The sequence below is a fragment of the Gossypium hirsutum genome, chromosome A10 (assembly GCF_007990345.1).
Source record: "Gossypium hirsutum isolate 1008001.06 chromosome A10, Gossypium_hirsutum_v2.1, whole genome shotgun sequence".
NCBI lineage: Eukaryota > Viridiplantae > Streptophyta > Magnoliopsida > Malvales > Malvaceae > Gossypium > Gossypium hirsutum.
Genome location: NC_053433.1, coordinates 35402482 through 35416111, shown reverse-complemented (window position 1 = coordinate 35416111; position 13630 = coordinate 35402482). Strand labels below are relative to the sequence as shown.

Sequence of the window (13630 nt, the reverse complement as noted above, 5' to 3'; positions counted from 1 at the left end):
CATGGGCAAGGCCAATTTGGGCATGTGGGCCCGTAATTTTGAAATCTTCCCTAGGGTCACACGGTTCGTTCTGATCAACTATGGGCCTACCGTAGGGTAGGTAAGGACTAACCAAACCCTAAATTATGAGGTGTGATATTCGAATAGTCTACCTTGTGTAGGATATAAGTATATAAATGCGATCTGCATATGAGCATGTTTTGCATGATATTACTGTATCTGTTATTTTTGTATCTGTGATTGGGGTGGGTTTTGTATATGTACAACCGCTGCAAATTACGTTTTGGCAATTAAATTAATTAAATAAAATTTTCGATAATAGATATAAACAAATATGAGTTATAAAACTTGAATGAATTTTTGGAACGACTCATTTTCAAACCCTTCTTTGTGAAACCTCTAGATTCAGTCGGGTTTGGGGTGTTACACATACACCTCATTCATTCAATTAACATTTTTATAATCGTACCAAAAAATCATTTCCAAGCAATTCATGAAGTCAATCCATATATTTTCTTTTAACAATTAGCCTGATGAACTATAGTAACATAATTTGGATACTCGTGTACTCATAACACACCAGGGCACCGAAGTGCAAACAGAGGCATCGAACTGCAATCCCATACATTTACGCGTTCTAACCCTATTGTCATGTCAATCATATCCTAATTGTTTACTACGTTCAAATGGACATTTAACAGAATTCTTAAGATTATAAATCAGAGGCACTTCCACAATATTGTACACATGCTATAAATCAATTACGTTCATTTCAATATCGAGTAACCATATTATTCACCAACTAACGAATAGTCATTTCTCACTTGTACTTAATTGTAAACATTTTATAATTTCAATTTAATATCAAAATTCAACTCGAATACAATTTAACCAAATCGTAATATCACAAGTCATAAATATATATGCATATATTCATCTAAGTTATGAACTCACCTAATACAACTAGCAAGCAAATTTGTTCGTAGGGACTATTGTGCAATTTTCTCTTTTTCTTTTTTTTCTCCGTACAGTTCAATCCTTGACCTATATAATAATTATATTCAATTTCTTAAGTTAAAATGCATCATCATATTCATTTTTATGTATATGAGTTATAATTTCCATTTTACTAATTTTCCCTGAACTTTTACACTTTGCTCAATTTAGTCCCTAAAATTGAAATTATTAAAAATTTCACATTTAAGCCCTAATATGTATAACCAATTATAATTCCATCCATAATCATCCTTTAATCACTTAAAAATTACAATATTTTCATGCTAAGTTTAACATTTTTACATATTAGTTCTTAAACTTAAAAGTAACCGAAATCACTTTACAAAATAGTCCTATTTAACTATCAAGCTTAATAATCCATCATCAAACTTCAAAAACATCACAAATTATCAATGGAAAGTTTTAAAATATTTAATATTTTTGAAATCAGAGATACGGGTTAGCTGAACCTAGTTGCAACAATCTCAAAAAGATAAAAATTACTAAAAATGGGCTTGAATTTCATACCATGCAAGGAGATTTAAGCTTGGTTGATTATTCCCTCAAGCCTCCATGGTGGTTTCGGTTAAAGAAAATAAAATGAAGAAGATGATGACTAATTACTTTTCGTTTTTAATCTTTTAATAATATTATAACATATAATTCTTTTAAATTAAAACATTTTAAACATATAATTGTATATTTTCCACCCATTAGCTGTCGACACTAACTAAATAAGGTTTAATTTAATTTTAAAACCTTCATTTAATACTTCTGTAACCATTTAATGCAAATAAACCTACAACGATTAACTTTTACTACTTTTACGATTTAGTCTTTTTTTTTCCTTAATTAACTATCCAAACATCAAAATTTTTGGACCAAATTTCAATATACCTATATAATTGCTCTGTAAATATTTAACAAAAATATTTACAGGCTTAGTTTATAGAAATGAAGTCCGATACCTCGTTTCCCAAAACCATTTTACTTTAGGGACAAACCATTTGAACTTAACTATTCATTCAAATAATAAAACTTATCAAATTAAATTCTAACATAATACTATATTTGGCTCCTAAATATTAAATAATAATATTTACGGATTCACTCGTTGGATTTGTGGCCCCAAAACCACTATTTTCGACACCACTGAAAAACTACTTGTTACAAGTTTGGCTAAGATGAAAACAATTATTTTTAAACTCATATATATAATCTTTATAGATCAACACGTCCACTATTTTTAATTGATTAAGATCTCACACCTTCAAATGAAAGTCCCGTTACCATATCTAATCCTCCACACTTCAATGTTACAGATCTAATCAAATCTCACCTTGACTTGATCATGACATAATGGTACCAACACCAAAATACACATATGTTAGTTTCGACAATAGTCCAATAAAATTCTCTTATTAAAACAATTAGAAACTACTTACACTATTGCTCTTTCGAACAGATATTCAAAGATTTCTCTTACAATAAGATAGATCCAAATGATCTAGATTGTCACCTTCAATCGAACAACAATGTATACATATATATTATATTTGGCTCATAATAAAGGAAAGAGAGGATTATGATTTGATTAACTAGTCATTACTTACTCTATACCAGGCTATATTGGAAATTACGATTTAATCGGAGAACTTGAGAAAAATGAAGAAGGAATGACTATGGAGAAATAAAAACAAAGTAAAAGTGAATATAAGCAATAATGTCTCAAATTGGAAATTAAATGAAAGAATAATAAGGATTCAATTTTGATCAAAGAAATGAAAAAAAATGAGAAAAAAAAGAAGAAAAACGAGTGGCAACGGCAAGGATCCGATGGTGGAGCGATGGTGGCAATGAGAGGGAGAGAGAAAAAATGACAGTGTAATGGTGGTGGTTTGACGTTGCAACAGTGGCTAATGGTGGAGATGTGGTGGCATAGGTGGAGGATGAAAGAAAAAGAGGAGAGAGAGGAAAATGAAAGAGAAAACAAAAATAATTGTTTTCTTTGGTTATTAGGATGGCAAGGGTAAGTTAAAAGGGGAGAAAAATGGAAGGGAATGAAACAAAGAGAAGAAAAGGAAATAGGGGAACATAAGGAGTGAAAAGGGGAGTAAAAAAAGGAAAGAGGAGAAAGAAAAGGGAGGAAAGAATCTCCTAAGAAAGGCAAGTCTTTTTGGGCGAAAAAGGGGTTGGCTAAGTGGCCGTCGAAATTAAAAATAAAATGCAAGAATGGGGACTCAAACGTGGGTCACATGGGTAGTTATGCTTGTTATTAATCACTAGGCCAACACACATTCTTGTTCAAATACTAGCGATAATTAAATAAAAATGGGGTGTGACAATAATGTTCCTAAAATTATCAAAATAAAGATTTACATCTCTCACTCTTTAGTTGCCACAGTTGTCCCGTTTTCGGTCCGCAATGATGGACTCTTACCTCTAAGATCTTTCGTCTCCTCGAACCCCTATAGAGAAACACAGACATGATCAGTGGCTTCTGAATCAATGACCCAATGGTCTATTGAATCCTCCACTAAACAAACTTCTATTATAAAAAGTTTCATACCTTTGCCTTTGGTGGCCAAGTATTCCTTCCACTCTAAGGACTAATCAACAAATTTTGTCATTTCTTCGATTATCTTCGATTTGATCCAATTTTCGATCTAATTTTTGTAGAAAGTTCAAGCTTCCATATCCCTTTTTCTTTCTTTTGATTTCGGGGAAAGGAAGATGAACATGCAATGTTTTATTTTTCTTTTATTTTTTTAGCTTTTATACATAGTTAGTTTATAATAATTTATAATTAATTTAATTAGTCTTTATTTAATTAAAATTAATCACCATTAACCAATTTGGTGGATAATAGTTGTCCACCACCATCAAACAACCAATTAAAAGTGACCCAATTGCATAATCGATCTTTCGATTTTTTTAAAATTCATAGCAATAAACTTTAACCACCTTTACAATTTAGTTCTTATAACTTAATTAGTCATCAATTCGGCGAAATTACCTATCCAAAATTCAATTCACCTATATAATAACTCTATAAATATTTAATAAAAATATTTATGAGCTCGGTTTACATAAAAAAGATCTTGATTCCTCATTTTTCAACACCACTAACTTTAGGGTCAATACACTTGTACCATAACTAACTATTCAATAAACAAATTCATCAAACCAAAATTAAATATAATATTATAAATTACTTGTAAATATTTGTTAATAATATTTACGTACTCGATAATTAGAAAATAAGATTCTGAAACCATCGTTTTCGACACCACTAGCTTTCGAGTTGTTACAATTTCATATTTCCCTAGGACTTTTACAAGAGGAAACTTTGTTGAAGATTTTTTTTTATGGAACAAAAGAGTGTGTTCGTAGTCTTGAAATTTTATTAAGCCTTGGTCTTTTCATTTGCACTCCATCTTTCTTCCTCCTTGGATACCTCCAATGGACCTCTTGTAATAATCCTCCAAGCACCATAACCGAATGCTTAGACAAAGAATTTAATCCTCGCTTTTTATGGGGAATGGTTGACATCATTAAGCAATGGAGAACACATGATGGAATGACCTTTTTTCCATAATTGTTGACCTAAACTCAATAGCCATCTAAACTCAATATTTTTGTACTCAAATATTTGCTTTCGGTGGTTAAATCTTTGATGGAAACCAAGCTCTAGTTCCAATTATTAAGCCCGAAAATACCAAGGGATGAATTGGTATTTTAAAAATCTCTACAAACTTTCTAAAATGAAAGGAGAAGAGAAGAAAAGTTTGCACAAATGATTTGTAATATACCGTTTTTTAATGGTAATGGAATAGTGGTTTCAAGACCACAAATTTGATATATGAAGTTGAATTTTTATAATTTAATTAATGTTTATAGGGTTACATTGGATTTGTGTTAAATTTTGATGATGAAATTTTAACGTTTAGACAGTTAATTAAGTAAAAAGGATTAAATTGTGAAAGATGAAAAACTTAGTAATTATTGAATTGTAATGATTTGACAGTTTAATTATCAAAGGAGAAGAGACTTAAGTAGTAATCAGATCATAGATAAGTTAGATGGACGGTAAAGGACAATTAAATTGTCATTTGGCATGTTTATTAATAGGGATAAAGTTGTAAATAAGTATTAATAAGATAAAGAATAATAAAAATAAAAATGGTATCATCTTCTCTATGTTCTTCCATCGAAATTTGAAAGGGAAAACACCATTGAAGTACTTAGAAAGGTTCAGCCATAGTTCCTCTCGCAGGTGAGTTCTATTTGAGTTTATTCTTTGTAATTTTTATGTTTTTGAGATCGTTGCAACTAGGTCCAGCTAGCCCGTACCTTCATTTTTTAATCTGTTAATAATTTTAGAAGTTGTAATTGATGAATCTTGAATATTCTTGATGATAATTATGTGTTTAAGCTTTGATTGTGGTATTTGGTTGTTTTGTGAAGTGATTTTTATTAGATTTTGATTTAAGGATTAAATTGTTAAAATGTCAAAATTTTAAGGTTTAATGGTGAATTTGAGTTATAATTGGGCTATTTAAGGGCCTAGATTATTCAACAGTAAATTTTGACTTGAGAAAATGGTTAATTTGATTATTTTCGGGTTAGAGGACTAAATTGCAAAAATAGTAAAAGTTTAGGAAAATGTGTAATTAATGAAAAGTTAAGGATCATATACATTGAATGGAATGTGAAATGTGCATGAGATTAATATATTGTATTTAATTATTATATAGATCAAGACTTTAATAAAAAAGACAATAATCGAGGAAAGGGGAAAATAGCGAAATAGACCCTACGTGTTGACCAAAATTAAATCGTAGGTAAGTTCATAGTATTTCAGTATGTAAAGTAAATTCTTATTGTAATCTTATATTATTGTTCTTTAACCAATAAATTTATATATAATTATTGTTTGAATGCACATACATGCCCCTGTTTGTACTTCGATACCCTTGAATGCATATACGTGCCCCTTTTTGTACTTTGGCACCCCTAAATGCACATACGTGCCCCTTTTTGTACTTCGATACCCCTAAATGGACATTCATGCCCTTGATTGTACTTTGATACCCTTGAATGCACATACGTGCCCCTTTTTGTACTTTAGTACCCCAGAATGCATAAACATGCTCCTAATCTTATTATGGTAACTCTAAAAACATTATATCATCTCATCATTTCATCATTTGTATTCTTGAAATTTTAGTAATCAAATAATATATGAATCATGTCTAATTGTATGTAGATTAAACGTTATACTATGTCCTTACTAAGCTATATAAGCTTATTTTTATGGATAGTTTTGTAGATAATCGTTACTGCCTTTTTGGAAGGATCAACCAACCAGCTCACACTATCCATCTAAGTTGGCAGTTTTTACATCTTTTGGGTAGTGGCATGTATATATAGATAAATACATAGTTTTTAAATGTTGATAGAAGTAGTTCATGAGTGAGATGTGTGTTCTACTTAAGGTATGATTTGTATTGGTGAAACAAGAATACATATATAATGCATAAATGAAAACCTTGATCTGTAGTGGTTGAATGAAATGGTTATAATCATAGTGTAATACTTTATTGCTTAATGTCTTATAAATGAGGTCTTTTGATTATCTTTGAAACTAAATGCTTAATATATAAGTGGTCCTTTTGAATGGCATATTGGTTGGATGAAATGGGTGGATTGACTTGGTATGTTTAGATGTGTTGGAATGGTGGTTAGGTCTACTGAATGTGTGCATAATTGGAGTGATTGAATAGGTATGGCTTGGTCTTAAAATGGCATAATTTTTGGATCAAATTTGGTACATACGACCTGGGACACGGGTTGTCACACGGCCGTGTGACATACACAGCCTAGCAACACGGCCGTGTGTCATTTGTAAATTCCTAGTGTTTTAAGTCAGTGAGTTACACGACCTAGCATACGACCATGTGTGGCAAGTTAAAGAGTTACATGGCCGTGTAACCCTACTTAGTAAGTTACACAGGTGAAGACACGGGCAGGAATGAGGCTGTGTGTCCCCTGTTCGATTGTTACACGGCCGTGTGACCGATGTTTTCACATTTTTGCAAGTTTTTCTTAAAACCTCTATTTTGTCTCAAATTAGTCCCGAATTATTTTTAAACAATTTTTCGGGCCTCGAAGGCCCGATTTAAGGCCCAATTTGCATATTTTTTTATAGGTTTTTAATGAGTTTCCATTAAATCCTATTGAATGACATTAATGATATATTTTAATATAAATTGTTTGGATTTCATGGTAATACTCCGCAATCCTAATCCGGTGATGGAGACAGACTAGGGGTGTTACATGATTTATAATGGTTTAGCCCCTATTGCCTACCTCCACTACCTTTGGTTTCCATCACTAAAGATTTCACAATTCACTACTAGAATTGATATCTTTCAATAAGAAAGTGTAACCTTTACAACTCTATCTTTTTCTTAAGCCTTATATAGAACCTTTCCCCCTAGCTTTTATGGCTAAACTAGAACGCTTCTTAGTTTTTATGGCTCAACTAAGACCCACCTATTTTATAAGTGGTGCTATGAAAGAGAGTAAACAAAAAGACCTGTACAAGGTGTTTTTTTACAAATATTAAGCTCTCAAATAAATGAAATGAATAATATGCTATTAGAGGTATGTATATGATAAGGAATAACTTGATATGCCTTTCTTAAGTCTTGAAGTGTTCTTGATGAGTATTTATAATAAGGAATAACTTTGTGGATGTTTATGGTAATTGGGGATGATTTAGAGTCATTGTAAGCATTAATTTTGAGCTAAAAAAGTGTTCATGCAACTCATGTCTCGATACTTATAAACGAAGTATTGATAATTGGCAAAAAGAGTCGTTCAGATCAGTTGGGAGGCTAAACCTCAAGACTTATAACTTCAAGACTTATAACCTAAGTCTCAAGACTTGCTTAGTAAATCTCAATACCTTACCCATCTAAAAAGTATCATTAGCTTCTGACTTCCAAGTATCGTGACTTATACCCCAAGTATCGATACTTGGCTACCAAAATGCCTTGAAAAATATTTTAAACACGTTAAAACAATTTGATATTGACTCAAAAATATTTGGTAAGGATGATAAAAAAAAACATGTTTTTGAGTATTTTAAAAGTTTTGAAAATGTTTGATAAAATTTTCAACCATTTTTTCATCGAATGACTTAGGAAATATAATCTATAAATTTATCTTAAATGTTGTTATATCAAAAGCTTAGGATTTCATAATTAACAATAACCTTAAGCGATCATAGGTATCCTCTAAGGGTAATACACAAATAAAGAGGTTATTAGACAAAAGCTTTTCAAATATCGCTTTTATAATTATATATATTTTCAATTTCAATCATGGAAATTTTTGTTATTTGATTCATGATTTAATGTCAATGTAATTAATAAATGAAAATCCGAAACTTAATTACATATTGCAACGCACATTACACATGTTGAAGCAATCCCATTGTTTGATCATAATAACATTAAACAGTATGCATGTCAAATTATGAACTAATGGATAAATAGATATGAGAAATAGATTGTGGAACTTACTTATTAAAGTAATTTCATTTTCTCATTTTTGGGAAGAGATCTAAAAAATAATTTAATTAATCTGTATTATTTTTATTGGATGAAGAAAATAAATAATTAAATTCAAAATAAATAATTTAAATTAAAAGATCATCATTGTTAATTATTTTGGAGTTCAAACAATTTATAATTATAATTTTACATGTATATATTCTAATATGATAAAAGTTTGTTTTTATTTTAACAGCGTAAGAATCAGATTATGTAAAATACTAATTAATGAAAAATAATTTTAATTAATTTGAGCCTTTAATTAATTTGATGTTTTTTATCCAATTCAAGAGAGGAAAGACTGGACCATGAAAGCAAAATTGCCATCGCACAAGGAGGCTCATGTGGCCTAGGGTGGCTGACCAAGGAATTTGATTGTTTTGAGACTTTGAAACAAGTTGACTTTTTCATATGCTCTTTCTATAAATATGGAGGTAACTATGGATGACCAAAAAGTTCAAACATAATGGGTTTTGACCTAATCCGATTCGGTCAAAAAAAAATTCTGAAATTAAAATTCGGAGTGAAATTAATTGGACTGGGGTTAGATTTTGGGAAAAAAACCATCACAGCTAGTCTTGAGATAATTAACAAAATATCCTTATATATAATATTAGTTTAAAATTTATGTTAATACTTGCTCTAGCATAGTTATATTTAGAAAACAATTAATAGTATCATTAAAAATAATAAAAATAAAAATTATGACATATCAAGCCAGATCGAAGATCAGATTCAAGGTTAATAAATTATATTTTAATTTCAGATCATACTAGATTGAGTTTTATTGAAGATAAATGAGGTGGAAGTCAGAAGGGCAAAAAAAACCACCCAACCTTTCCCTCTTGTCATCTCTAGCGGCAACCTACGCAATTTATATTTACTTTTCAGCTCAGAGAAGCTCTATTGAACTTTAGTAAAATATATATTATGCAATTTTATTCCGCGTAAAATAAATTTAAAGTCTTTTTGAGTTTTTTATTTATATTTCATAGAAATTATAACTGTTTGTTCAAATAAAATAAAACTTGAGATCTAAAAATTGGTGAATGCCGACTTTAGAGAAGGGAAGCTCAAAATCCTTAGTTTTGGATTTTGTTTTTCGAGTATCATATTTTTGTGTTTTCGGTTTGGAGCCTAATCTCCAAACATCTGTGAATTCGAGGGTGAGATTAAGGCTATTGAGACATGGAACGTAGATAAGCCATTAAGGCTTGCTTTCGATTTATTGATTATTGTCCTTTTTTTACATTTTGAACGAACAAAATTAAATGGTAAGATGAATTTTGTGAGGGAATTAAAACTCCATTCTACTTACTTTCAACACAATGTCAGGTTTACAACTTACAAATTAGAGAATCTCAAGTGTTGCGTGCAAACATCTCTCTTGTGCAAGTCGATTACAACTTCAACAGTCTCCATTCTTCAGCAAAAAATATTTTTCCTGCCAAAACAACTGATCCAAACTGTCATTCAAGTCTGGGTTGCATGCCCTCTAGAAAGGCAAAGAATCTCAAGCAAGGCGAGCAAAAGTTGGTTTTTCATATGCCATCCAAAAAGTAAAAGCTGATTGGGCAAGAATATCATTAAAACCCCTATATTGAAAGTCAGATTATATTTCGACCCTTATGCTCAACAAATAAATCATTGTATGTTAAATGAAAAAACAAACTAATCTATTTATTAAAAATAAAAACTAAATCTATTTTTACTGTTAAAAACTAGTCTATATACATCAACCAAATATACATATGAAATGCCACGTCATTATCTGGTTATTTTATCAATTTTTAACAATATAAAAAGATAAAAATTTTAAAAAGAAAAGACCAATTTGCTCTTATTCTTACCTACAAATATTAATTTGCCTACATTTTCTAAAAGAGAGAATAATATATAATCCGACTCATTCAGGGGGCTTTCATTCAGGGGCTTTCGGAGTTCTCTTACCGGCTGATTGAGCCTGAACCATTTTTAAATCCTCAAAACATCCACTCCAAATACAAATTCATGACTCCAAGTGGAACAACAACATATCTAAAGAGATAATAGAGGGATGCAATTATTTGAATTGCAATAAAAAGCAAAGCTTGTGATCCTGACACTGAAATGTAATATAAATCCAACCTATATCTCTTGAATTTTGATCATATCATAAGCAATTTCTAGCTCCATTACTGAATACATAAATGATTGCATCAAATATTAATATTCCAAACAAGGAAATAGAGGTTTTTGATTTAAACCCCTCAATTTTTTTTGAACACAATCAAATTGTCATGGAAAATAGAGAAGGAGCAACCGATTCAATTGTACAAATGTTTCAGTGAATAAAGAACAGATAAAAACTAGAAATCGAGAAAGGATCCAATCAGATAGACCAATCAGATAGACCTGCAAAGTATTACAGGAGATTGCCAAAATTTTACTTCTTTGATTACATCTAAGTAGCTTTTTGCTTCGGGGCCTTCCTCCTTAGTTGCCTCTTTGGCATCGAGTTCTTCATCCCCACAAAGAAAATTAATGCACCACATTGCGCAACACACTGCAATTGATTAAAAGAGAATGATCAATGAAGTTCATACATTACAATCCCTAGGAACAACACAATAGGTATGAATGCATTTCTAAATACCTGCAAGAAATCACCAAGCAGAACAGAGTATTGGGGTTCATTGGGACGATAGTTGTAGAAGTCATAGAGAAGTGGTGTGCTAACCAACAAGTAGACAAACTATGACAAAAGAAAAAGACAATTAAATGAGACATAAAAGTAGAATCAGAAGAAACTCTTCACTGCAGTTTCAAACTTCCTTTTAAGTCCAAATGTAATTGAAATAATAATCGGAATGAAATGAAATTCTAACCAGGAGTAAGGCTCCGAATCCATGGCCAAATACAAACAGAATAGCACCTAGTCCTTTCAAAATGATGGCAGTTGCGACTAATTGTCTAACCTGTATGAAAAAGTCGCCTTTTAAGAAAACAAAAGTACAACTCGAGCAAACCATACTAACACAAACTGAATATACAAAATAATAAAGAAATTCATTACAACAAATACAAAATAAATTTCTTACTTCGATATCTGGCAAATTTACATGGAGTTGAGATGATATATGTTTCTTAGCAAGATCAAGCTTTGGTATCAACTCCTTTGCTGCAGGCCCGCCATCAACCCCAAATTCATTGAACCTGCCAACATGTTGAACATCTACTAAAATATCTTTAGTGTTTAAAACACGGGTGCTAGCCGAGCTCTTTACACAGTCTATCTACGAATACAAATTATAATCGTACGAGAAAAGACTCAACAACTATATAGCAACGGCACAGTTAGACTCAGTACAGGGGTAGTTACTGAAATTACAACATCAAAACCAGAATTGTGAGAATAGAATTTCAGCAAAGCATTGAGAAATTCAGGGTTTTGGTTATTGAATCAACTGCTTGATTATACAAATGACAAATATCTATCGCCTCATATCTATTACCACTTCATGATACCCGAATTCATCTTCTTCTCAGAATATGGCATTGCCTACACAAAAAATATTGTCCAGGAAGTACTTAAATGATGCTACCCTATCCACTAAAACTAACCATCCAGTTCTGCATTTGGAAATATTATGTCTATTCAACAGAAAATAAAGAAAAAAATAAAGGTTTTTCATACCATTTCTATATCACGGCAACTAATAACATTTAAACTATTAAGTATAAACACACTTTTTCTTAAAAGAAAAAATCTCACATCGACTCCAAACTCCTCAGATTTAAAATCTTGAAAAGCGAACCACATCCTCAACGAAATTCATCACTAACAAGAGTTACAAATTAAGGAAAATAATGCAACAGTACCCAAATACTAACAAACTTGGCACAAACAATTTTTTTTAAAGGAACAGATCTGAATAATAAACATATTTCTTAAACAACCCAACAAATAGAATAAAGAGATCCAAAACAATAAAGAAAGAGTGATTACATTTGCCAAGCGGAGAGGATGAAAATAGAAGCAAAGAAAACTCGTCCGGCGAATGAAGCAAAACCCATTGGTTTTTCCCCCTTTATCTTCTTACCACTTGGTTTCAAGCGAAAAGACAAATACAGCGAATTTCAGGGTTCTCCACACTGTTTCGAGCGAAAAACAGTGTTAAGAGAGCAGATTTCAAGGTTTAGTTTCTCCCAAGAAGCAAGTAAGAAAGGGATTTTTTTTTTTTTGAGAAGAGGGGGGGGGGGGGGCTGGATTTGGCTTTGTGGTCGGGATCTTGATAGGTCAATTATTCATAAATTACAAAGAAATTAAAAGGAGAAAGTAATAAAATTTAAGGATATTTATTGAAGTGAGATGAACACGGAAGACATGAATCAAGATCCGACTCTTCACGACACTATTACTATTTTAGTAGTTCCCTACTTTTGGGTTTGAATTTTAGCTTTATTACTCTTTTACCATTTATAAAGGCTTAATATCATAGTTATCCTTAACTAAACCGACCCAGCTAGGGTATTTATATTAAGAAATACTTTAGATTGGTTGACCGATCTAATTGAAGCAAATTAAAAATTGACTAAACAAATTTTTAAATTTTTTAGATATATATTTTATATTTTTATAAATATTTTATAATTTATCTAATTTAATCGAATTGATTGGACCAACGAACTACTAATCTGACCAGTTTGACCATTAGTCCAGTTTTATAAACATTTCTTAATACATCATTTGGTATTCAATTTTTTTTAATAATAAACAACTTTTGCCATTCAAATTTTGGGTAAAAGATGGTTACAATCTATTTTGATATATATAATGTAATACTTCTATTTTTTTATTTAATGTGGTACTTGTATTTTTATAAAAATCATACATTTTGATACTCAAAATAATGATATTAATTTTTTAGTATTTAATTTATATTTTAAAGCGAATAGCATAACGGAGGAGTGATTAAGCTCTATGTTGACATCCAAATACTAGGGTGCAAACCGTGTGGTCGTTATCCCCC

At 30.9% G+C, this 13630-nt stretch overlaps 1 protein-coding gene across 1 annotated transcript; it reads right to left on the bottom strand.

Annotated features, from left to right (window-relative positions):
- Nucleotides 1-10730: 10730 nt before the first annotated feature.
- On the bottom strand, nucleotides 10731-13050 carry LOC107897878 (uncharacterized). Its single transcript, XM_016823462.2, has 5 exons — nucleotides 12607-13050; nucleotides 11699-11813; nucleotides 11486-11575; nucleotides 11254-11352; nucleotides 10731-11163 (listed from the first exon to the last, which is right to left on the bottom strand). The coding sequence occupies exons 1-5, from the start codon at nucleotides 12672-12674 to the stop codon at nucleotides 11062-11064; spliced, it is 474 nt and encodes a 157-aa protein (XP_016678951.2). The 5' UTR covers nucleotides 12675-13050; the 3' UTR covers nucleotides 10731-11061.
- Nucleotides 13051-13630: the final 580 nt, after the last annotated feature.

Coding starts and splice junctions, on each gene's coding strand:
- LOC107897878 (XM_016823462.2), bottom strand. CDS start 12,674: ATGGGTTTTGCTTCATTCGCCGGACGAGTTTTCTTTGCTTCTATTTTC. Junction 11,814..12,606: donor ATCCTCTCCGCTTGGCAAAT/GTAATCACTCTT, acceptor ACATGTTGGCAG/GTTCAATGAATTTGGGGTTG. Junction 11,353..11,485: donor GATTCGGAGCCTTACTCCTG/GTTAGAATTTCA, acceptor CTTTTGTCATAG/TTTGTCTACTTGTTGGTTAG.